This window comes from Oryx dammah, unplaced genomic scaffold (genome assembly GCF_014754425.2).
Source record: "Oryx dammah isolate SB20612 unplaced genomic scaffold, SCBI_Odam_1.1 HiC_scaffold_26, whole genome shotgun sequence".
Lineage (NCBI taxonomy): Eukaryota > Metazoa > Chordata > Mammalia > Artiodactyla > Bovidae > Oryx > Oryx dammah.
Genome location: NW_024070210.1, coordinates 33,191,971 through 33,217,357, shown reverse-complemented (window position 1 = coordinate 33,217,357; position 25,387 = coordinate 33,191,971). Strand labels below are relative to the sequence as shown.

General features: G+C 36.7%; 2 protein-coding genes across 5 annotated transcripts in view; one reads left to right on the top strand and one right to left on the bottom strand.

The window, feature by feature from the left end:
* The window catches only part of EXOC5 (exocyst complex component 5), a 57,685-nt gene extending 55,952 nt beyond the window's left edge, over nt 1-1,733 (bottom strand). The window contains exon 1 of the mRNA XM_040226375.1: nt 1,445-1,733. Within this exon, the coding sequence (XP_040082309.1) occupies nt 1,445-1,471 (27 nt within the window). The 5' untranslated portion in view covers nt 1,472-1,733. The remainder of the gene's footprint in view (nt 1-1,444) is intronic.
* An 18-nt stretch (nt 1,734-1,751) lies between these two features.
* AP5M1 (adaptor related protein complex 5 subunit mu 1) lies at nt 1,752-25,246 on the top strand. Of its 4 annotated transcripts, XM_040226377.1 has the most exons (9): nt 1,772-2,190; nt 7,883-8,528; nt 11,846-12,073; nt 12,641-12,780; nt 13,492-13,577; nt 13,670-13,788; nt 16,766-16,862; nt 19,908-19,986; nt 21,999-25,246. In XM_040226377.1, the coding sequence occupies exons 1-9, from the start codon at nt 2,117-2,119 to the stop codon at nt 22,015-22,017; spliced, it is 1,488 nt and encodes a 495-aa protein (XP_040082311.1). In that variant the 5' UTR covers nt 1,772-2,116; the 3' UTR covers nt 22,018-25,246. The 4 variants fall into 4 exon arrangements, 3 of the variants coding, with proteins under 3 accessions (XP_040082312.1, XP_040082311.1, XP_040082313.1); XM_040226378.1 differs by having other exon boundaries at nt 1,752-2,190; nt 19,908-25,246; XR_005718682.1 differs by lacking the exon at nt 16,766-16,862.
* The last annotated feature ends 141 nt before the right edge of the window (nt 25,247-25,387 follow it).

The following is a 25,387-nucleotide window of genomic DNA, read 5'->3' as shown; positions in this document are numbered from 1 at the left end:
AGTTTTCTGTATATTAACAGCTGGCTGGTTCCCTATTTCATGAAAGATTTCAACTTCATAAATTAGTATTGGCTCAGGAACACACAGTAAAAGCTTTTAGCAAAAAGGTCTCCATGCTCCTGTCAATCAATAAACAAATGGCACAATTTTGGAGTTAGAGAAATTAATGCAATAAATATATGTCCCTACACTTATATCTGAGGAAATATAATTAATATTTCCCAATTCTTTCTAATAATTATACACCTTCACTCACAAATTACTATTTTATTACAATTTTTTATAACAATAGCATACACTATTCCTCAACAAATGCATTATCTATCCAAAAGCTGACAGAAATCCAAAACAGAGTTAAATTAACACTAACAAATGAAAAGTTCCCAGTTGTTACAAAAGCTGTGGCATTCAAATTTTAAGCCAAAAAAAAAAAAAAAAAAAAAAAAACCCCAAAATAACAAAACAAAGCCTGCTGAATCTTACACAGAAAAAAGAATCCAATTTTCACCTATGGAGAAATTTATTGTCAACTTAATTATTGACTTAAATATAGTCTTCTTAATTATTACCTACACTTTTATTACTCAGTATGAAACATAAGCACACACAAAAAGGGCCCATCCTTTTCTCTCCTTCACATCTCAGCTTTCATTTCTTTCACAAAAGGATATACCCTGTTGTTAGGTGGTCCAATTAGAATCTTCCTCTTCTATTATCTCAAGCATCACAGCTTCTCACACTGGATTCCCCTTAGCTCAATTTTAAGTTTTAGAGACTGAAAACGGTCCAGGAAACATATTAGAATGTCAATGTCTCACGCGTTAAGGATTCTCTAACTAGCAGTCGAGAGGGGTTATGTTACACTTCAACTCCTCAAGACACAAACACAAATGTTAGTTTTAGTTTTGACTTTCTCCAATGGGAAGGGTTTAGTAGGCCTCTATTGTCCTAAAAAGAGACTACAGCCTTCTCAAATGAAAGAGTAAACTGGTAAAGTGCTTCCAACACTGGCTAACGGAGTCATCACTCAATCACGAGAAGCCCCCTGTCGTCCCAATCTCAAGGGGCGCCCCCTAGAATATCAGGCGGGGATCCAGGCGACAAGACGGAACCCGCCGGACTCGGGTCAGCCTTCTCTTTCCGCGCCCTAAGTCAGCCCGTCCCATCCCGAGCTCATCTTCCAAAGCCCAAAGCCCGAGGCTCCCTTCCAGCCGACGCTGCCCTGCTAGGACTCCTGGCTCGCACCCCTGCCCACCTCCCCACCCGGGGCCCCAAGCCACCCCTCCCCCCTTTCACGCTCCGCCTGCGCCGACACCCGAGCCGCCACCCCACTCGTTCGCCTTCGCACCTTCCTTCCGTCCGGCTGCTCTCGGGCAGCGGCGGACGCCCACTCCTCTGCCCGCACCCCGGGCCTGCCACTCCCTGAAGAGCCGCGGGGACCCACCTCGAACAGCTCGGCCGTCGTGGCCATTCCGGCCGGCTGAGAGGCTCGCCTCGCACTGGATGCCGTCTCCGCTTCACATGCTGCGCCTCAGCGGCGCGGTACACAGGTCCCCGCTCGGCTCGCCAGCTCCGGCTCCCGGCCGCTGCGGGCCGCCCCGCTCCCCACAGAGCCCAGGCGGGGCGGGAGAACGGCCATGAAGCGAAGCCGCAGACGCCTGTCAGCTGCCTCCCGGCGCCGCCCGCGCCGCTCCCATTGTCACCGCCTCGTACGCCGGAAGTGGAGCTGCGCGCGCCCGGGTGGCTGTTGGGAGGGGCCGGCGAGGAGGCGAGCAGCGGGCGAACTGCAGAAAGGCTCCCCGCGCGAGCGAGTGAGGAATTATGATCCTTGCGGGCCACCGTCCCGGAAATGGACTCGGGAGAAAGAAGGTAGTTAGGCTGATGGAGATAAGTTTATGAGGACTTAAAGTGCGGATTCACGGAACTTTTTGTGGCGTGCGTTGTCCCGGACAGACTCAAAGGTTTTAGTCACTTCACCTGAAGGAGTTAGCTTCTCTGCTGAGCCCGATCTGTTTGCGGTGGAGCAGAAGGTGGCTCTGAAGACGCCTGAGAAAGCCCGTCTGCGCTCTGCCTCGGTGGCCACCTCAGTGATAAGCTGATGCCTTAGTGGCTTATCATGGCCCAGCGGGCAGTGTGGCTTATAAGCCACGAACCAGGAACTCCACTTTGTGGCATTGTCAAATTCTCCAGGTAAATGCAAATCTGTATCCTTAGGCGTGATAGATAAGATGGATGGATAGTGTAGCATAATTTTGTGATGCTGTGCATCCCTGGTCCAACACCCGGGCAAGTTACTTAACCCTTGTAACATCTGTTACTAATAACTGGAGACTGGGATACTACCTCATAGTGTTGTGAAAATTAAATGAGTTGATGACTGGCACATTTTCTTCTGAGTAAAGTGAAGTGAAAATCGCTCACTCGTGTCCGAGTCTTTGGGACCCCATGGACTGTGGCCCGCCAGGCCCCTCTGTCCGTGGGAGTCTCCAGGCAAGAATACTGGAGTGGTTAGCCCATTCCCTTGTCCAGGGGATCTTCCCAACCCAGGGGTCAGACCCAGGTCTTCCGCCTTGCGGGCGGATTCTTTACCAGCTGAGCTACCAGCGAAGCCCTACCATCTTACCAGCCTTACCACCTGCGTAAGATTGGTACAGAGGTGACAAAAGGAAAGGGAACTTTCTGAGCAGTAAGTGTTTCAGATTTTTCTACTTTTGTTAATAAAAATCGTGCAAGGACATTTTACTTCGTTCTTCTGGAAAGTCCTTGCTGAGCAGTATCAGACTGTCACTTTCAGGTTCTTATGTTTAATTCCTAGAAATTCTGTTTACTTCTAAAGTTCCTAATTGTTGAAAATGGAAAAAATACCCCCAAAATTAAACTTAATTCACTTTTTTAAAATGGTGTAAGCTCATCTAGTGCCACTTATATAAAATTTGCCACGTTTTATCAAAATAACTCTGTGAAGAGAGTTACACATACAGTAACTCATTGCAAAACATGGGCGGCAATTGTAACTTGTTTCACTTTTTATTCTCCGTGGTGGGCGGTTCTTGTAAACATTCATTCTTCCCTGAGAAAAGCTCTATAGTGAAGTATTAATAGGTAGCTCTGAATCTAGGTTGAGGCTGATAAAGATGAGTGTATTTTAAGTGAAAAGTGGTAGGCAACGTGAATATGAATAATTCCCTCTTTCTTACCTAAACAATTTCTGTTATTGGAATCATAAAGACTTGAAGATTACCATTTTCTCAGGGATACTTGGCTTACATTTGTTGTTGTAGTACCTCAGGAAGTTATTTATAATCTTTAATATGGTTCATCAACCTTTTTGGTCCATCCTTCCCAGATACTCCTGCTTTATTTATATATTCCCCTTGGTATCTTTATTTCTGCCATTTCCCTACCTCATATGATTGGTGTTATGCTTTTGTTTGTGTGTTCATATATATATATTTTAAATTATATAATTTAACGATACAGATGTCATTACAATTTCTTAACATTGTCAGATTTCTCAGCATAATTTTTTTTTGGCTGCACAGCGTCTTCCTTGCTGTGTCGACTTCTTTAGTCACAGTGACTGGTAACTCTAGTTGTGGTGCACAGGCTTCTCGTTCTGGTAGCTTCTCTTGTTACAGAGCATAGGCTTTAGTAGTTGAGGCTTGCAGGTTCTAGGGTGCAGTAGTTGTGGCACATGGGCTTACTTGCTCCACCGCATGTGGGATCTTCCTAGACCAGGGATCGAACCTGTGTCCCCTGCATTGGCAGGCAGATTCCTAACCACTGGACCAGCAGGGAAGTCCTCTCAGCCCTATTTTTAAGAAATATCCAGGTTACTTTGTGTTCATCTTGGGCATCACTGTCCACCACTTCAGTGATGGAAATGGGAAATGTTCTAAATCTCTGCTGTCAAAATTGTAACCACTGGCCACATGTAGTTGTTGAATTTTTGAAATGTGGTTATTGTAACTAAGGAACTCAGTTTTTAATTTTGTTTCATTTTAAGTTTAAAAAGCCATGTAAGGCTGGCAGCTACTATACTGGATACTGCAGATCTAGGCCATTGTTTCTACTTGCTCTGTAGTACTCCCCAGTTTCCATCTGCCACATTTTACATATCCCCTTCTCCTGCTGCTGATCTCCCAAATTGCCTCCAACCCAGCTATCAAAACCATGCTGCAGTAAGTAACCTCAAACAGTTACATGAGACCTGTCTACACTGATTTTGACTACTACCAAATAATTAGCTCCTCAGAGTACTTGGACCAGTCTACACTCTCACCGTCACTATCTCTATTCTTTTCTAACACTTACTGCACTTTTTGCCAGTATTGGTGTAAAGAATATCTTACTTTCATTTGCATTTCTCTGTGGTAGCAATGATGTTAGCCCTTGGGCTTTCCTTTTCTGTGAATTGCCTATACATATTCTTTGTTTTTTCTTTGAGATTTGCTGGCTTTTTCCTGGTAACTTGTGGGAGTTTGTTCTGTAATCTTGATATTAGTCCTATGTCATTTTTAGCTATTACAGATACTTGATCTTAACTTATTATCATTGTCAATGAACTTTTCATTACTTTGGTTAAACAGAAACCCTTCGTTTTGTTACATAGTAGTTAGCCCTTTTGGGGATTTGTTGTAGTCTTTCCCTACCCTTATTGCCCAAAGATGTCTTCCTACATTATTTTCTCTTGACTTTGTCATTTTATTTATTATATTTAGGCCTTTAATCCATCTATAGTCCATCTTTGAATGTGACATTAAGTAGGAATCTTACTTTGTTTTTCTCTGTACTATGGGCCAGTTTTTCTGAATCATCTTCCAAACAGTATGTATTTTCTTCGTTGATTTGTTGGCTGTTTTGATAGTTTTTTATGTCTTCCATTGGTTTGTCTCAGTTCTATCACTTTGTCTGTTCTTCTGCCAGCACCATACTGTTTTTATATCTGGCTTTGTAGCTTATTTCTATATCTTATAGAGATAAGATTTTTGTGCTACATACAATAACTAGTTTCTTGAAGAAGTTGTACTTGTTTCAGAGTTTTTTCCCACCATTCTCAGAATATTTCAGAACAAAAATTAAGATATGTTTGGGTGGACTTTTCAGCATCTCTATGAAGGCAGCAAGTTGGGTTCAGATAATTCATCTGTCACTTGTTTATTTTGTATCATTGAACAAATTAATTAGGTTTTATTTTTTTCTGTTTTCTGACCTCTTGGGCCTAGAGTTAGAGTGAAACGGGTATATGTATTATCCACATATTTGCCAAAGGATAAAGGCCGTCACTTAAGATTTGAGAATCCAAATGATCTTTCCTCTAACTACTTTTTTCCCCCACACCAAAACTTGATTTAGATTCTGGTTTAGAGATTTGCTGTCTGGATAGATAGTAACAGTACCACTCAAGTCTAGCTTAGGTTGGTATTTTTCCCTATAGTTGTGAGGCCATTTAAAGTTAAAGTCCTACTTTACAAAACGCCTAGAATAAATCTGAAAAGACAGATTGAGTCATCGAACAAAGTATTTATTGAGCACATATTGCGGTATCATATAAGGACCCAGGGGGCTTCCCAGGAAGCACTAGTGGTAAAAGAACCCACCTGCCAATGCAGGAGACCTGGGTTCAGTCCCTGGGTGGGGAAGATCCCCTGGAAGAGGGTATGGCAGTCCACTACAGTATTCTTGTCTAGAGAATCCCATGGACAAAGGAACCTGGCAGCTGCAGTCCATAGGGTTGCAAAGAGTCGGACACAACTGAAGCGATTTAGCACTATACATAAGGTCCCAGGTTGACTTATTTTTACAATTTCAGTCATGAAATTCTTGCAGTTTGAATTTTAAGAGAACACTTAAGAGCTAAAATTTCCCTTTCCTCAATCAAGAAAGCACATCAAAATGTAAATGAGTGAGGTTCACTAATACATGAATAACTTTAAATACATTCTCATTTTTCTTTTTTAAAATTAAACAGCAATTTGTCTCATTTCTGTTACTTTATCTGTTCTTGTGCCAACAACATATTATATTTACATCTGTGGCTTTGTAGCTTATTTTAATATCTTGTAGAGGTAAGGTTTTTATACTGTGTACAATAATTAGTTTCTTGAAGAAGTTGTTCTTGTTTTCAGAGTTTTTTCCCACCATGCTCAGAATATTTCAAAACAAAACTTCAAATATGTTTGGGTGGACATTTCAACATCTCTATGAAGGCCATAAGTTGGATTCAGATAATTCATCTGTTACTTATTTATCCTATACTAATAAAATATTAGTAGTATTAGAGAATTAGTAGAAAAACATTTTGGCTAGGTGTGTTCTTGATCCTTGATCAGAATTGCCTGTATGTTCTTTAGCCATACCTTATTTTACAAATACGAAAATAGACTTTGAGAAGTTAGGCAATATATACAAAAGCTGTGCTGTGCTTAGTCTCTCAGTCATGTCCGACTCTGCGACCCCATGGACTGTAGCCTGCCAAGCTTCTTTCTTCATGGGGATTCTCCAGACAAGAACACTAGAGTGGGTTGCCATGTCTCCTCCAGGGGATCTTTCTAACTCAGGGATTGAACCAGGTCTCTCACTTTGAGTCTTTACCGTCTGAGCCACCAAGGAAGCCCTATGCAGAAACCAATAGCAAATAATTGATTTTGTTGTGGACTTTGGAGTGGAGAAATAAGGAATAGGGGAAAGTACTTTTTTTTTAATTAAGAAAATGTGATCTAACATTTTTGTACATGAGCAAAAAGTATCTCCTATTTCTCCCAAAAAGGGACGAATTAGTAACTTATTGTTCAGCATAGAGCTTGTAAACCATAAAAGGTTATTCTTATTTTATTCTTGTCGTTACCTCATAGTATCTTCCAAGGCCATATAGATAAACCACTATTACTAAAATGCCCTTACATATTTTTGTATGGCTTGGCAAGAAGACTTAGGGTACTAGTGAATTCCTAATGCGGAGGATTAAATTAAACTACTTTTTTCGATCCTGCTCTACTAAGATGGAATCAGAAAAAATATCCTGTGGTGGGGTGGGAACAATTTATGAAGGGAATCAAAAGGTACAAACATGGCTATAAAATAAGTAAGTCATAGGGTTTTAATGTACAGCGTGGTGACTATAGCTGAATTAGACTGAGTTGCATATTTGGAAGTTGCTAAGATAAATCTTATAAGTTTTCATTATAAGAAAAAAATGTGTAACTATATAAGGTGACAGATGTTAACTAGACTTAATGCAGTGATTATTTTGCAACATATACAGATATCAAATCATTGTGTTGCTTCCCTGAAACTAATATTATATGTAAATTATACCTCAATTGGAAAAAGAAGGAGGGAGGAAGGAAAGAAAGGGAAGGAAAAACAAGACAAGAAAATCTTTGCAGTCTTATCTGTAACAACGGAAGTGATGTTTCTACCAATGGGAATCCAGATAGATTGTAGTTCTTTAACCCAACGGAATACTATGCAGCTGTAGCTTCATGAATACTAACTTGGAAAAAAGTAAGTTTCACTGCAAAATGTATCATTGTTTTTTAAAAATGACAGTGTGTTTATGTTTTAAACATACACATGCCTTGCTTACCAAGTGGGAATCTGAATAGCCAAGAGTCTAGGATTTTGAATTAGAAACAAGTATCCTACCTATTTAAAAAATGAACTAAATTCAATTTTTAAAAATAAAAGAAAACAGTGTTTATCATTTGAGATATATCAAGGACATAAGAGTTTAACATTAATATAACATTTTTTTGGTTGTGATTTTCATGTGCCTGTGTATGTATTTGTTTATTATTGTGTGTTTTGTTAGTATTTGCCTTGTATTGGTTTTGGACTTCCAGTTTTTGCAGGAATTATGTTTTTATTTCCATTGATGCAGACGGTATCCAACTGTTGAAAAAAGAGCTAAAGTCTTCAATGGAGCAAGTTATGTGCCTGTTCCTGAAGATGGTCCCTTCCTGAAAGCACTGCTTTTTGAACTGAGATTGTTGGATGACGAGAAGGACTTTTTGGAGAGTCGTGATAGCTGCTCACACATCAATAAAACATCCACTTACGGACTCACAGTAGGAAGTGAAGAACTCTGGCCAGTTGTTGCTTTTCTGAAGAATGGCATGATATATGCTTGTGTTCCACTGGTTGAACAAACGTTATCCCCTCGTCCACCATTAATTAGCATTAGTGGAATTTCACAAGGCTTTGAACTTCTTTTTGGGGTACACAATTTTCTTTCCTCAGGTCAAAAAACTGACAGTGAGCTAAATACCAAATTGAGCCAGTTGTCTGACTTGCTTTTACAAACTTGTCCTTTTGGCACTTTGTTAGATGCCAACTTACATAATTCATTGGACAGTATTAATTTTGCTTCTGTTACTCACCTACAAAAACAGCCAGCCTGGAGAACTGGAACATACAAAGGAAAACCACAAGTTTCTATTTCTATCACTGAAAAGGTAAACTCCATGCAATATGATAAACAGGAGATAGCAGATACATGGCAGGTCGTTGGAGTTGTCACTTGCAAGGTGAGATTTTCTCTAATACTTGTTTTATCATACCACTTAATATTTATGGAGAAAAGTAAATTTTGCTGACTTTATTTTACATCATAATGTGACATTCTTGATTCTTACCATAAACAGCAGTCATTTGATATTATATTCAAGTGAAATTTTATAATGTTATCTTTTTGCATTCTTTACTAAATATACTAGCTATATGCAGTTGACCCTTGAACAACATGAGATTGAACTGCTTGGGTCCACTTATATAAAGATTTTTTTCTTTGAATACGTACTACATTCAGTCCCATACTATCTATGATTGGCTGAATGTACAGTTAAATCCATAGATGCAGAACCTGCCATACAGACTGCTGACTGTAAAGTTATACATGGATTTTGGACTACACAGAGGGTCAGCTGCATTGCTGTGTAATGAATTAACCTGTCATCACAACCAGTAAACGTCTATTATACTTGTAGTTTTTGTAGGTCAGGACTTAAGGAGCAACTTATCTGGGAACTTCTAATGTGGATGTCTGTCACAGTCAGTATTTCAGCTGGGGCTGCAGTCACCTGAAGGTTTGAGTGGGACTGGAAGTTCTGCTTGTGAGGTGACTCAGTCACATGGCTAGCAAGCTGGCTCTTATTGGTAGGAAACCTCAGTTCGTTTCCACATGGACTTCTCAACAGGCTGCTTAAGAACATTCTCACAACTTAGTGACTTCCCTTTGATCAAACAGACAATTGAACAGGCAGCCAGACAGCCACCTGAGGCCCAAGTGAAAGCTGTTCTTCTTGTTACCTAGACTGAAAGGTCACATAGCATCACTTCTACCACTTTCTGTTCACCAGAAGCAGATTACTTTGTCAGTCCACATTCAAGGGAAATGGAATTAGGCTCCATCTTTTGAAACAGTAATATGAAAGAACTTGTGAAAATATTTTAAAGTCACTATACTTACTTTCCTTTTTTTTTAGAGAGGGTGAAGTTGACAAATCTTTGACTTAATATCTGAAATCATTTTCAGGGACTCATGTTTTATGTAAACAAGTCACTAGGTAAATATAGGGTTCTCTGGTTTAAGGTTAAATAATAGGAAAAGTCAATGAAAATAACAATACAGTTAGCAGTGATAATTGCCACATTCAGTAATGATCAAAAATAGAAACCCTCCAAAAAAGGATGCTTATACATGTATATTAATATTCTGAGGTGTCTTTTCTGTTTTCTTCCTTTATTTTCTGCACTAATAAACTTCTTATATATCATATTAATGTTGAGTGAGTGAAAGTCACTCAGTCATATCTGACTCTTTGCGACCCCATGGACTAAACAGGCCATGAAATTTTCCAAGCCAGAATACTGGAGTGGGTAGCCTTTTCCTTCTCCAGGGGATCTTCCCAACCCAGGCAATGAACCCAGGTCTCCTGCATTGCAAGCAGATTCTTTACCAGCTGAATCACAAGGGAAGCCCAAGGATACTGGAGTGGGGAGCCTATCCCCTCCCTCTCCAGTGGCTCTCCTCAACCCAGGAATCGGACCAGGGACTCCTGCATTGCAGGCAGATTCTCTACCAACTAACTATCTAGGAAGCCCGTATTAATGTTGAGTAGCTATGTAAAAATCTAATAGATTAAAAGTAGATTTCAAGAACAGAGAATTAAAATGGTCCTGGCAGACAAATTGAGTCTTTATTTTTCTTTTTAACCTTGTATGCAAGCAAAGTCATTTCAGTTGTGTCCAACTCTGACTCTTCGAGATCCTATGGACCGTGGCCCACCAGGCTCCTCTGTCCATGGGATTCTCCAAACAAGAATACTGGGATGGGTTTCCATGCCCTCTTTCAGGGGATCTTCCCGACCCAGGGATTGAACCCGTGTCTCTTACTTTCCCTGCATTGACAAATGAGTTCTTTACCACTAGCACCACGTTGGAAGCCTCTTTTAACCTTAAAGTGACCTAAAAATGTATGTGTTTGCTTTACACTCTCTTCCATTATGGTCAAAAATACATTCCAGTTACTACTTTTAATGGAAATAATTATCGTAAATGTCTCCAACTTAAGGTGTTTGCAGATTACGTCATTCACACCTCTTAAAGTTGTTGAGGCTCTCTTAAGTTCTGTAAAATAAAAGTAGGGAAATTCACTATGTGTTTTTTCATTCTGTGGTAATGAACAGGGAATATGTTATATATAATTTAATATTTATGCATATCATGGTATTTAAATAGATCTTTGGTAGACTGACCCTAGTTTTTGGCTTCTGGGAATTTTGAATTGGCTTCTATTCTTGGTCTAATACAGATAGATGATCATGCTGTTTAGTATAGGAATGAGGGTTTGTTTACTCAAGTATAAGAGGAACTGAGAGAGTAAGTCTCTGATCCTCTGACAGTCACTAATGACTCTAGCCTAGAGACTAGGATACACAGAGAAGCCAGAGTTAACAGAAAAGCAGTCACATCTGTGTTACAACCCCAAAGCAGGATGTTACAACCCCAGAGCAGGAGTTCATGGAAAAGTCTGAGAAAGTGCTATGTCTGGCCACCACTGCCTTGGTTTCCATGACTTTCCTACTATAATGACTTCCCTTTCCCTCCTATCTCCTAAATCTCTCATGAGTACCTCTCATTAGCAAACTAACCCAGACCACATAGGGAAGAAGATCCTGGGCTCCTCTACATAACAAAGGTAGGCCACGGAGGTGACAATACAGAATATAAGGCTTCACAGAACACGTGTAATGAATTGACTAAGAAGAAAAGAGCATTGTTACTGGAAGGAATAGCACAGTACAAAAGCGTAGATGTAAGATATGGTTTATTCAGGTAAATTCAAGAATCCAGTAAGTCTAGAGCATTACTTGTGGGGTAGAAAATGGCTAAAGAAATAGGTGGGAACCAAACAGCAAAGGCTTTAAAAGTAATATAAAATTGAGGGGCAAGTATTGAGAGGTTTTGACATGGGTACAATAGAATTAGGATTATTTGATTAAGATAGCTCTGGCATTGATGAAGAATCTATTGATTAGAGGAAAGTGAGTCTAGATACACTTGGAGGGCTGTGACAAATATTTTTTTGTAACAGGAATAGAGAAAAGTAGTTTTTTAAGGATTTTAAATGTAAGCAGAGGGTTCTAGGAAGGCTCTCCTGGTTTCTGGCTTGGGTTTCTGAGAGCCATAATAGAATCATTATCCAGAACACAGAAAGCAATGAGAATAATTCCTTGAAAGAAAAGTGAGTTAAGTTGTGAAAAGTGCCTCAGATAAATTAAGAAAAGCCTCATCCAGAAGATGACTTCTTCAAAGCTCTCGGTGATATCTGTTTGTGTTGCAGTGTGATCTAGAGGGAAGCATGCCAAATGTTACCATTAGCTTGAGTCTCCCTACCAATGGATCTCCACTTCAGGATATTCTGGTTCATCCTTGTGTGACATCTCTGGACTCTGCCATTCTGACCTCTAGTAGCATTGATGCAATGGATGATTCTGCATTTAGTGGACCGTACAAATTTCCACTCACTCCACCATTAGAGTCATTCAACTTATGCTACTACACTTCCCAGGTAAGCAACCTTGGAGAAGTTGGCACTTTGCTAATCTTTATATCTATGAATTGTGTTGTTAGGAAATCACCATACTTTTGGTCCAAACAAAACCTTTTCATGAGTTACTTACCAGAAGATTCAGATTGTTTCCCCTTCATCAGCTTTGTCATGACCAATTTAAGTGACTGCTGACCTGGGAGCGTGGGGGAGTGAAGATACAAGCAGAGCAGCAGGAACTGTGGGCGTGTGTCAGGGATCAGTTTGTCTAGTGCATGTTCTGTGTTGTGCATCATAGAGAACCTGGAGGAGGAGAATCTGGACAAGCAAGAGTAGGAAAAAGAATGTATTACACACCTTTGTAAGGTGCCTTTCTGGAAATGGAAAGAGATGGAAGAATCCCTGTCCTTAAAAGGACTGTAGCTCCATCATCTGTTGTCAGAATGACTTAGAGTAACCTAATAGTCATTCAACACGTATGCGTATATAATAACTATATTACTACACAGCTCTTTCCTCAGTCACCATTGGCATTTTAGACCCATTAACTTGAGAATCATGTAAAAAATGTGTTTGTTTTGTTTCCAGGTCCCTGTTCCACCAATTTTGGGTTTTTATCAAGTGAAAGAGGAAGAAGTACAACTAAAAATAACAGTTAATTTAAAACTTCATGAAAGTGTGAAAAATAGTTTTGAATTCTGTGAAGCTCATATACCTTTTTACAATAGGTAGGAATAAAATTACGTGATGCCATGATTTCTGCCTTCCTCAGTACATTGGCACTGCCCTATAATAAAGTTGTCTTGGTTTTTACCTTATTTTTAAGATCTAAAAATTTTGTGTTATTCAAATGTATGTTGATTCTGAACCAAACATAGTCGTAAAAATAATCTCTTTGTTTTTAAATGTCACCATTTTTCTGGTTAAATTTGCTAGTAAATTATAAGCTTCAGCCAGTATAGCTTCCTCGGGGATTATTTTTTACTGGCTTTATTTCTAGCAATTTCTCTGCACTGTACCTATATTAATAAGTTAAGCCAATGATAAAACCTGGTGAATTAAGTCAATTATAAGATTTTTCCTTACAAGTTCTACTTTTAAATTTGTTCTACAGCACAGTTCTTTTCAAAGGCTACATACTATATAGTAAAAATCATAGTTTTAACGTTATATAATTCATGTGCCTATATTAATACATTCTGTATGATTTTGTGGTCCTCTTTAGAATTAATAATGAAATGTATAGCATCACCAAAAAGGTTTATTGTGTTTCTGTGTTTTTTGAGATATGATACTCATTATTTATTCTGCTCTATTCTGCAAACTTAAATGCAGATCTGCTTTATGTATTAAGTGGCAGTAGCAAGATTTGACATATATCTCTTCAAACTTAAATCTGTGATTTTTTTTTTTCTATTATCTCCATTTCTTTTTTAAAGAGGTCCCATCACACATGTGGAGTACAAAGCTAGTTTTGGCCAGCTTGAAGTATTTCGAGAGAAAAGCTTATTGGTCTGGATTATTGGTAAACTAGGTTTTGTTTTTTTTTTTCTTTCATTCATTTGCTATAGAACCTATTTAATTTATAATAGTTGATTGGTATATTTCTGTTTCTAGGACAGAAGTTTCCCAAATCAATGGAAATTAGTCTTTCTGGAACTATAACTTTTGGAGCCAAGAACCATGAAAAGCAGTCATTTGACCAGCTTTGCATCGGAGGTACAGCATATTTAAAGGTAACTATATTTATATGGCTCACTACATTAGAGATCTTTCCTTTGTTTCTGAAATACATGTATCTAATTGATTTTTGATGTTTTCTAATCCTTTTGGGGGGTAGGAATTCTTTTTGTCTAAGTCCTCTTCTAGATTTTAGTAAAATTCTATTTATTAATCACTTTCTATTTCATGTAATACTTAAATATTTTAAGAGGAAAGAATTATGTAAAATTTAAAACACTTCAATTTAACCTCTTTCTACCCAGCTCTTAAGATACTGCATTTGAGACTTGTGTACAAAGAATATAAGATACAGTCTTTGCACTCTATGGATTTTTCAGTGATGCTTGTCAGTAATTAATCAGGACTACCTGCTTTTGGACTTTCAAAAAAAGACTAAGCTCTTCCAACCAAAGTGGTCAAGGAAGGCTTTGTAGTAGTGATGAACTTTAAGGAAAAGTCTGAGGCCCAGTTAAGCATGAATATGAAGCCTTGAAGATGGAACTAACATTTGTATAGGTAAAGTCATGGTTTAATCATGGGAATGAAGGATAACTAGGCATATTTAGGAACCTGTGCTAGAAACAGTAGTTACACAGAAGGCTAGATAAGTGATTTAGGTCTGGACTGTAGAGGGTTTGAATCTGGCTTTCACTGCTTGTTAGAAAATGTTATACTTTTTTTGATTATGGGAGTGGTCCTTCAGAAAGTGGTACTTTATGAGGATCAGCCGACATGGATGAGAAGAAGATGAGAGAGGAAAAAAGCTGGAGACAAAGAAACTTTTTTAGTATTTCAGATGAAAGATGATAAATAAATGATGCTGAGCTAGTATAGTGTCACAGAAAGAGAAAGAAAGGGGAAAAAAAAGAATAGAGCTGTGATAAGGGTAAATCCTTTAGTCTCACTAATTAAGTAGAAAGATAAGAAATAGTTTTAAGTCAAAGATGGTGTCATTAAAAACAATTATGACTTAAACCAGGGGCTTCCCAAGTGGCTCAAAGGTAAAGGATCTGTCTGGCTAGTGCAGGAGACACAAGAGACATGCATTTGATCCCTGGGTCAAGAACCACCCCTGGAGGAGGAAATGGCAACATACCCCAGTATTCTTGCCTGGGAAATCCCATGGACAAAGGAGCCTGGCAGGCTACAGTGCATGAGGTCACTAAAGAGTCGGACACAACAGACTAAACAACAACAAACCAGACTTGAAGCTCCTGGAGAGCAGAGACCACGTGAATCTCATTCATTATTTTATTCTGAGCATCTAGTTCAGTACCTCACACATAAATATTTGAAGAATGGATAAACATACTTAGAAGAAAGTTCTATTTATTAGAAGAAATACAGAGAAAGTTGCAACAATATCACATTGTTGCAGGTAATAGCAACTTATACCAAGGTGGTGTCTGAGAAAGCTCAGCTGTTCATAGAATCTAGGAGTTATCCATGGAAAAGAAATAGTTAAGGCAGTAGAAACGAATAAGGTCAGAAAAAGATAAGAGAAAATAGGAAGATTCAGGAGAATTAGCAAAGGAAAGTGAAAAGGTGATGAGAAAGGTAGCAGGAAAATTTAAATAAAATAGTATCAAAGAAATCAAAGAAGATAGATTGAAATCTATACATAAAAGCGACTTGGGAAAATAGTAGTGAAATCAGAAGTACCCTGATGGTATTTCTTCTGTATTGACTTCAACTGTGTCCACAAGGTTTGTTTCAATGATTATTAAAAAAAATTAACCACTTCTGTATATTTTTCAGAAAAAAAATGGAATGTTTACTATGTTATATGTTTTTTTAAAGGTAGGGACTATAACTTTTCTATTCATTTTCATCACCTAACCAGTGACAGTGTCATAGAAAGCATGTAATAGATATTTGTGTTCACTGAATAGATTTATTTTTATAATATCTAGTTTTGTGGAAATCTGCATTGTCATAACTTCCAGCATCCAGAATTATGCCAAACAAAGAAGCCATAGCTCTTTACTGTTAGATAATTTGAGTGGCAATAGGGAAAAAAATTGCTGAGGAGACCTGAAAATTATATCTATGCATGTGATCAGTTACTTTGACAATCAAAAGAAGAAAGACAGGAAATGAGAGAAATGTTCAGGAAAAGAAGAAAGAAAAAAGTATGGAAAAACTATCAGGCTATTGCAAATTCAAAAGATTTTAGCAGCAAAGATGAGAATCACAACAAAAGGAGGCTGGTCTGTTGTAGACCTTTCCTAGTTTATGTGGCTATCACTATGCCTTCAGTGAAGGTACTAATGGCCCTCTCTGTTATAGCATAATATATTAACTGGCATTTATACTAATGACACTACATGATCAATTAAATTCAGGAACTTACATTCATTCATTACATTCGTTGATTACATTTTAGAAAAGTTTTACATAAGTTAAATTTTAGTTTTCTGAAAAATTAACTAGAGCATTTTATTCCCTCCAAAACCAGATAAACTAGTGTTCCCTTTTTAGTAATTACATGCTTGTGTTTTGCTAAAAGGTGTGTAAAAGTATTATGATCTGAACTATATCACAGTCACCTAGTCTTAGAGACAGAAGAGAACGTACAGAACAGCAGACCACAGGGAAGGGCCAGCAGCATCTGTAATCAGTCAGCTCTGAGCTCCAATGCCCATTCTACTACCTGCTTCCACCTCTGAACCTCGGTTCCCTTGTTTGCAAAATACAGATAACTTGCCGTGTAGATTAGACTGTACATTGGTGACGGGCCTGATATATGTTAAGCACTTCGTAATGGCAGCCTTACAAAGAAGTGACTCTAATGCAAAAGGGAAAGATTAGTGTATATGCGTCCATGTGTACACTTGTGTACACATGCACACATAAACAATATTATTTGTGATTTTTATTTTGTGAATTGTGTGAAATAAATTCCTAAAATTGTGTCAAGGGAAAAAAAATGTGACCATCATTTTTAACAACTAATCACCTTAACTTGGTACATTTCTCTTCTGGTTCTAGCTTCATTTTAGGATCTTAGATTACACACTCACTGGATGTTATGTTGATCAGCATTCAGTTCAAGTTTTTGCATCAGGAAAACCAAAAATAAGTACACGTAAGTTGCAAAGATTCAAGCCAACTTGAGGGAATTAAAGTGGTGTTATATTATTATTAACTAAGATAAAATTAAAATGTGAAAGAAAAAGATAAGAAAATAATCCCAATTTATAAAAATTCTGGCCTAATCCATCCTGTGTTAATAGGTTATGTACATTGCCCTCTGCCTTCTCCTATTGATAAAGTGGTCTGAATGAGCAAGGATTGACATAGAGGTAGGCTCTAGTCTAAAGTTGAATTTGCTTTGCTCAGTTTATACTATACTCTTTGATGCTTGAGCAAGTTAGTGAACTTCTTGAAGTTTTAATTTCCTCATGTATAAATTGGAATTAGTAGTATTATTTATCTCAGGATTGTTATGAGGTTTAAATCAAATTTATATTGATCAAGCACTCAACATAATATTTAGCATGTAGCATGGATTCAATAAATGTTAAGTATGAGTATTAAAATTTTAAATATTTTTAGCCAGTGTCATAGTCTGTGACCATTACTTTGTACCCTGCTTTACCAAAAGGAGAACAATAGAAAGTTTCCTGCCTTTAATGAGTTTGTTAGTGTTTCATATATATATGTATGTTTCATATGTATATAGTGTTATATATATATATATGTAAACACAGATGTGAAAATATAGGTAGAGGAAACAGCAATTTAATTAAAATTATTGAATTAAAACTTTAATTCAGATCAAATACAGACATATGGCATAAAACAAACAAGTAGTTAGAATGAGGGTGGAGTTAGCTGAACAAAAGTAGAAGCCTTTTTGTCTCATATGTTAAGAATAAAACTATCATATTTAGATAAGTATATCTAAATCATCAGGGCTTCTCTGGTGATTCAGTGGTAAAGAATCTACCTGCCAATGCAGGAGATGTGGGTTCAATCCCTGGGTTCGAAAGATAGCCTGGAGAAGGGAATGGCATCCCACTCTAGCATTCTTGTCTGGAAAACCACATGCACAGAGGAACCTCGTGGGCTACAGTCCATGGGGTCACAAAGAGTTGGACTCAACTTAGCAGCTGAAAAACAACAATCTTAAACTAAGGGTTAGGGTCCTTAAAGTAGGAAAGATAGGATAAGACTTTGTAATTTGAAAGTTTCAAAAGATTATAGAACTCAGAACTACTGAATTCTAGGTAATTACTTGTGAATGGCAGTAATAAATTCTATGAGGTATAACCAGAATAAGCCATATTCTTTACTGCCATAGGTTTTCCCTATGCTTTCTCCTATATCCTTTTTTGGGTTTTTTTTTTTTTTTTAAGAAATTCATACGTATAAAAGAATCTTCATAATGTTTTTAAAAAATTTTTTTATGAAGGCACAGTATAGTTGTTAGCTTGGACAAACCAGAAGTATTGTCTAAATGTAAATAGACCAGTGTTTCTGTGGGAAATATGTTGTCTCTTTAGATAAAATCTAAAATATTGTTAGTATATTGTTAATATTACTAAACATTGTAATTTTCAGAGAGCACAATACAGAATGGAACACTTTAGTAATATACCTGCTTCTTAATATATGAATGAAAGAGGTCATTTTAAATGGATAATTGTAACTAATCTCTTATTTCCTTCTTCTTTTAGTTTCAAAATATAGCCATCACTTTGTGCAACTATGTGAAAAACTTTATTTTGCCATCATCTTGACAAGAAAATTTATATTCATAATATACAACTTAGTTCTGATAATAGTTCAATAATGCTCATGATGGTAATTTAAATAATAATAACTAATCTTTATTGCTTACTGTGTGCCAGGCATAGTTTTGAGTACAGGCTAACTCATTAATCTTTAGAATGCCCTATGTAAGTGTTATCTCCATTTGATGGATGAGGATGCTGATGGAACAGAGAGATTAGGATCACATAGCTAGTAAGTTGTGGAACTGGGACTCAAATCCAAACAGTTGGTCACTGGAGCCTGACCACCTAACCAATATGCTGTTGCCTCTCAGTGTTACTAGATTCTCAAACTGAAGTAACAATGATAAAAGGCAACAAGGTAATGTATCATTGTTGTTCAGTCACCCAGTTGTATCCAACTCTTTGTGACCCCATGGACAGCAGCAGGCCAGTATTGTACACTATCCTTTTCATTATGAAGAAGATGCATGAAGAGGTATTGTAGAAAAGGCAGGACTGGATAAATAGAGATGTATGGAATAAGAATTTACATGTGTCTAGCTCCAAACAAACATTATCGTCTCAGTTTCACATGTCAAAAAACTTAATTCAAAGAAGTTGTCAGTTGTTCAAAACTATTAAAACAGAAACCTTAGATCTGATCAGAACTATAAGAAACCACTAAAGCAAACATTACTAGAAAGTTAAGTCGGAGAAGGCGATGGCACCCCACTCCAGTACTCTTGCCTGGAAAATCCCATGGGTGGAGGAGCCTGGTAGGCTGCAGTCCATGGGGTCGCTAAGAGTCAGACACGACTGAGTGACTTCACTTTCACTTTTCACTTTAATGCATTGGAGAAGGAAGTGGCAACCCACTCCAGTGTTCTTGCCTGGAGAATCCCAGGGACGGGGCAGCCTGGCGGGCTGCCGTCTGTGGGGTCACACAGAGTCGGACATGACTGCAGTGACTTAGCAGCAGCAGCAGAAAGTTAAGTATGTATTTCTATGAAACTTTGAATGCATAAAGAATAGCAAGAATAGAATCAGAACTGTGATGAAGAGGTTACAGAAGGGAAACCAATAAACATATTTTTAATGTTTTTGTAGCTGAAGTAATGGTCTATAAGAAACAGAATTTAGGGAAGATGTGAGAAAAAAATTAGCAGGTTTAGCATGAAGGATATCGGCATAAATTTGAAATATATAGGCTAAAAGATGGATTATTCATGTATTTAATAAACCCATAGTTTTAAAGTGGTAAAAGTTATAATAATGCCTTGATGAAAACTGAATTGAAATGACTATCTCAAAGAATTTCCTTCCTTGAAATAATTGTGTTCCAAAATTTTAAATACCATGACTTTGCTTTCTCATTGAATTTTTGTTAATATAATCTTTTTTTTTTTTTTTAGACCGGAAGCTAATTTCTTCTGACTATTACATCTGGAATTCTAAGGCTCCTGCTCCAGTAACATATGGATCATTATTACTGTAATTGTCTCATGTTTAAATGGGATTTATACACTAGTAACAATTTAAATCTTAGTCTTTTATTTTTAATGTATATACACATAAACTGTAATTGAAAATCATTTAATGATAAAATATTCTTGTTCAATGTTTTTAGTCTGATTTAGTTTGAAAGAACATTTTAAAAACTAATGTATCTAGTTTTTGTACCCTTGATTTTACTTAAGTATGATTCAGAGCATAAAATCTAGTGATTCACTTTCAACTTATTTTAGACTAGTCTTAACTTCTTGCCATACGTGCTTCTTCCTGCCCCTGTGGCAGGCATGGCTAATCAGTCATAGCCCTCTTTCTCCATTGGGCATTCCTGGATTTGGAATCAAGCTCCTTCTCAATCCAGAGCTGCAGGCTACCACTCCCAGTGGATTGTAGGTGACATGTAAGATAAAAAAAAACTATTTGCTCTTGCAAACCTGAGTACTAAGTGCTAGTACAATGCTTTGTTACAGAATACCAGAGACCACATTAGAAACAACTGTAAATCTCTTGAGAAAATAGCCAGTGAAGATGAAGGAAAATCGTTTAAACAGTAACATGTTGTTAATAAGAACTATCCTACTGACTAATTAGAATCTGCATAATTCTATTTACAGTGCTTATCTCTGTTCTAGAGTTACTTTCAGGCAAACTTATTAAGCTGCAACAGTAACATTTTGTTTAGGATGTCAGTAAGCATATTAAGAGGGGTGAGATACCTTCTGAAGCTGAGCATAGTATTTCGTGATTACTGAATATCTGCAGCCAAATTTTTAAAGGTAAATTAGATATAGTATTGCTTTTTCTCTGTTTTATTGTAATTCATTAATGGATGAATTCAGGTTAAAATTCAAAAGCTATTTTATGGGTATAGAGTATCACTTAATCTTATTTCAGTTTCATGTAGCACATTATCTTTACATTTGTCACTCTTGTTTCCTTATTGGCATGCTCTGGGTTTCTTTAAGAACCATCCAGTCATACTCTATTCTCTACCTGTTTTTACAATTATATATCACATTCTATTTTCGTAGTAGCTCATTGTCAAGTTGGACTTTAAAGGAAAGATGAAAGGCAAGAAAAGATGAAATCTTAAGATTCCCAAAACTTACTCCATGAGTCTCTTAAGGAAAAGCTTAGAAAAAGCTGCAAACTTCATGAAAGAGAGCTATGATACTTTAAAATGAGATGGCATATTAATTTAGGATTTGAAATATGATTTTTAAAATTAAGGTCAGTCCTACTCATTATAAATTCCTTTTCTGCAAAGCATTATGGCATAATGTTCTATGTTCAAAATCATCCCAAGTAATGAAAATAGAGTAAAATCCAGACCAGGACTTTAGCTTGTTATTCTAGGCTCATCACAGATAATCAGTAGTAAAAAACTTTCCTTTTGAAAGAAGAAATCATTCCCCTTAAGTTTTTTTTAATCTCTTAAACTCAAGCAAAGTTTAACATTTCACTTATATTAATGGAGCTTTTTGTACATCTTGATTGTATAAATGTTTATCTAAGTACACTAAAACAGGGAAGAGGCATTTCTCTAGTGAGTGGGCTGAGATTCCATATAATAAACCCCTAGGTAAAACTTTATAAGCAGTCAGAAAAACCAGTGAATCTTTGCTCTGACATTTCTAGAAACCTGAGGAAAATCTAAGAAGTACTGGAGAAGTATAGGGACGATGGGGAACCTGATGCCATCTGTTGCCATTCCATTCTAACATACCGCTACAGAACTTAAACTAACTCATGTTTTCATCCTGTTGCGATCAGCTGGGCACACTGTGATGCTTTTGATTTTGTCTAGAAACCTGTCACTTCAGGATAATTTCTGAAGACAAAGTCTGTTTCCCGTTTGGTAGGTGACCTGTTTAATGTTTTCTCTGTGTCTGGGAACTCCTTAGTGTAATTAGCGACCTTTGAACTCCACAACTAATCCTGAGCTATTTTGTATTCCTTACTCATCTTTAAGGCTGGACCTTTCTTTTCTTCAGAGTCCGCTGCCACAATTAAAGAAGAAACAGCTGCATTTCAAAGGGATTCCGATTCCAGAAGCTTAATCGTGATTGACATGTTCTTATTCTAAGCTATAAGACATTCTAAGAGTCCTTTCTTGGGTTAAAACTTCAATCATTTTCTAAAAAATTATCCCACTATGGATTTTATTCATTTTCTTTGATAACTATTCTTTGCATTTTTTAACTTGAAAGATGCTGTGCATTTGCACTGAATATGAGCACCTACTTCCAGTTAAAGATTTGGATGGTGTCAGACCTACTCCAGAGGCAGAATTGCTAAATTCCCTTTTAGTGCCAAAATATGATTATGAAATCTGATGTCTATCATATGCGTGATTATTCTTCAGTAGACCCAGAATGTACAAAAAGTGTTAAATTTCTGAAAATATACTCCAGAAAAGATAGTTCATGATTTTGATAAAACTCTTCATTTCTTTAGTTTTTACAAACCGTATTTTTTAAACTTTTTTAAGTCAGCAGTACCCTTACAATGTAAGTCAGTCCCCTTCCAGTGGTGGGCAATTTTTACCTTTTACTTTTTAAATAATTAATTCAAATGTCAGGTTTGAAGAAAATAACCTGTCAGGAATTCTTAAATTATTTGTTTAAAAATTTTTTAATAAAACATTAGTCTTATAAAATTAATTTATTCACACTAACAGTATTTCTAGTGAGTTAAAACTAGTTTTATACGTCATATGGTTTAAGGTGTTTCAAAGCACAGTTTTATACATAGAATAACTGCTAGTATTTTTCTTCTAGTTTTTATTGTAGTATTTCAGAATTCTTTTTAGACATTCATGGACTCTGCACCACCCCTGGGAGGTAGGTAGGTCGAGTTATCATCCAGAGTCTCTGCTGGGACCGCTGCCACAGCACAGTGGTTGTTTCTAAGACAAAGGTCAGAAAAGGGATGTTAATAAACAGTCCTCAGGTTTAAGGGACTTTTTTAGGATTACATCTTAAATTCCAACAAATCAGATTTAGGAGTTACTGAAAGTGAAATTGATCCATCCCTCATCCAAACTTTGCAAAACTTTCCTGTTCTGACATCATTTAGATAGTTAGCTGTATTATCAGATTAGAAACCATTGTACCAGCCCGCTGAAAGGAAAAGGAGGCAAAAAGCTAAACATGGGATGAATTCTGAACCTTTTAACCTGGCTGAAGCACGTTGGTCCCTGTTATGCAAATACCTTCAATCCTCTGCTAAGTTCAGTGGAAATAATTTTCTTGAATGACAGGTTTATTCAGCAAGGATTCAGTTGGTGATTAATCCCCCTTTGATCTAGGGTATTTCACTTAACTACCAGTTACCTCGTTCTGACAAAGTGCAACTGAGATTAGGGAGATCACTAGAACACTACCAGGGTGTGCATTTATTCTCCATAACCTTTTAAAGCAAGGGCCAAGAATGCAATTTATTTTCAGTATTTGAAGATGTAAAAGTCCTGCCTGCTAAGTTAGAAAGTCAATTGAATACCAAATGAAGTTTATTTCTTACGTAATAGAACAAACGTTTCTTTTTACTTTGCCCAACAATGATTTTAGGAAACTTAGGCTTTGAAGTAACAAAGACTACATTCTAAGTATATCTTCTAGTTTTGTTCATATACTAGAGTGGGCCCCGAGATAACCCAAAAATCAAAGCTGCAGTTTAGGCCGAGAGAAATGCTTCTATTTTATGAAACTGCACAGTTTCTCCCCATCCGCCCCCATTAAAAACTGTCATAGAATGTGGTAAATCCAATTGGGGAAAACACGTCACAATATACAATTATTCATCTAAAGACTTCTGATTTCAGAGCTTTATTTAACTTTGTCCTTTCTTGAGGAAAAAGCTTATTATGTTCCCATCATGAATCCGATCTTTTTCATAAAGATACCATTACAAAAATACTTCAAACTCATTGTTTTAAATTTATCAAAATAACTGTTTTCCACAGTATTGTTTACTATTTTACTAATTTTTCTGCCTTTTTCTTGCTTAACTGGGTACCCTTCTCCCATAACTCTAATCTTGAAATATTCTATGAAAATGTGTACAATATTTGAAGGATAAACTTGTAAGATGTTTCATGCTAGATTTCTCAAGGAATTCACTTTATAAAATTATTATCAGTATCAGTGTCAATGTTTACCTTGCCAGATGTCAAATTTGGAGATTTAGTTCTCAAGTATATTTTGAGAACCTTAAAAGTAGAAACAATGATGTATAACAAAATTTGTTTTTAAATAGTGAATTCTTGATGACTAGTGTTATTACTATAGACAAAGCTTTTTTTAAACGCTTTATAGTTCATTATTCTAGTATCAATTTGTAGGTTATATATTTGGATAATTTTCTTATACATCTTTTTGGCTCAGACTTTTTTGATCCAATTTCTAAATAGAAACAGTGACTCAAATAAGGGCATATCTAACTTATGTTGGTGCCAAATGAGCATCTCTAATTTGAATTTAATAACTAAACTTTCTGAATATCTTAATAGCAAGTTACTTAATCATGGTAAAACTGAGGATCATAAAAAATGTAAGATAAAAGGAAGGATCCCTGACCATGTTGCCAAGAAACTACAATAGTATTTTTAATAATTATACAGTAAATTTTTAGTTAACATTGCAATATATTTTGAAATATGCTATCAGGGAAAGAATATATATAAAACATAAATGTTTTTGTGCACGTGTTTCTAAATTATATGTTAGTGTGTCCAACTTGGGAGGTTTCCCTATGAAATATTTCATTAACATGTCAGGAAGAAGAATATTCGAAGTCAAATATTCAAATATCTTCCATCTAACCACACTTAGTAGTAATGAAGAGAAGCATAAAATGAGAATTGCCAAAGAAACTCTTGAGGTTACTCTTATAAAATGGTTAAAACTAGTATGAGTTGAAAGTTTCTCAACCATTATTATCAACAGCTGTTTTGTGGATATGATAACATTATTGTCTATATATAGCTTGGAGCGGTGGAATGCCTTATCTGTGTTACTAGTTTACTGCTTTGAAAGCAGATTATTCTTAGGTCCAGGTTGACTTTTCTCAGGCATGGCCAATCTGTGTAATTGATGGCAGTATAGTGTTTAATATTTGATGCACAGCATTTATAGATGGACAGATGCTCTGGAATGGAAACCACCTGCTAAATTGTTTTTCCAGTAGGACATGTGAAAATTTGTATATCTTAATATTCCATTAAACATTTAAGATGAAGCTATGTTTTGTTTAAATGTCTTCTTTTTAAATGATGGTTTCTGTAGGGAAAAAAAACAGATTGTTTAGTTAACACACTACTAATAAATAAAAATGAAAACTCTTAAAATTTTTTACTTTTTCTTTCAAGGGACTTGAGTGCCCT

Bases quoted from the DNA above. Each gene is read 5' to 3' on its own strand.
- AP5M1 (XM_040226377.1), top strand. From the start codon at position 2,117: ATGGCCCAGCGGGCAGTGTGGCTTATAAGCCACGAACCAGGAACTCCA. The intron at 13,789-16,765 runs GTAACTATATTT...TTCTGGTTCTAG, and splicing joins GAGGTACAGCATATTTAAAG to CTTCATTTTAGGATCTTAGA. The intron at 16,863-19,907 runs GTAAGTTGCAAA...TTTTTTTTTTAG, and splicing joins AAAACCAAAAATAAGTACAC to ACCGGAAGCTAATTTCTTCT.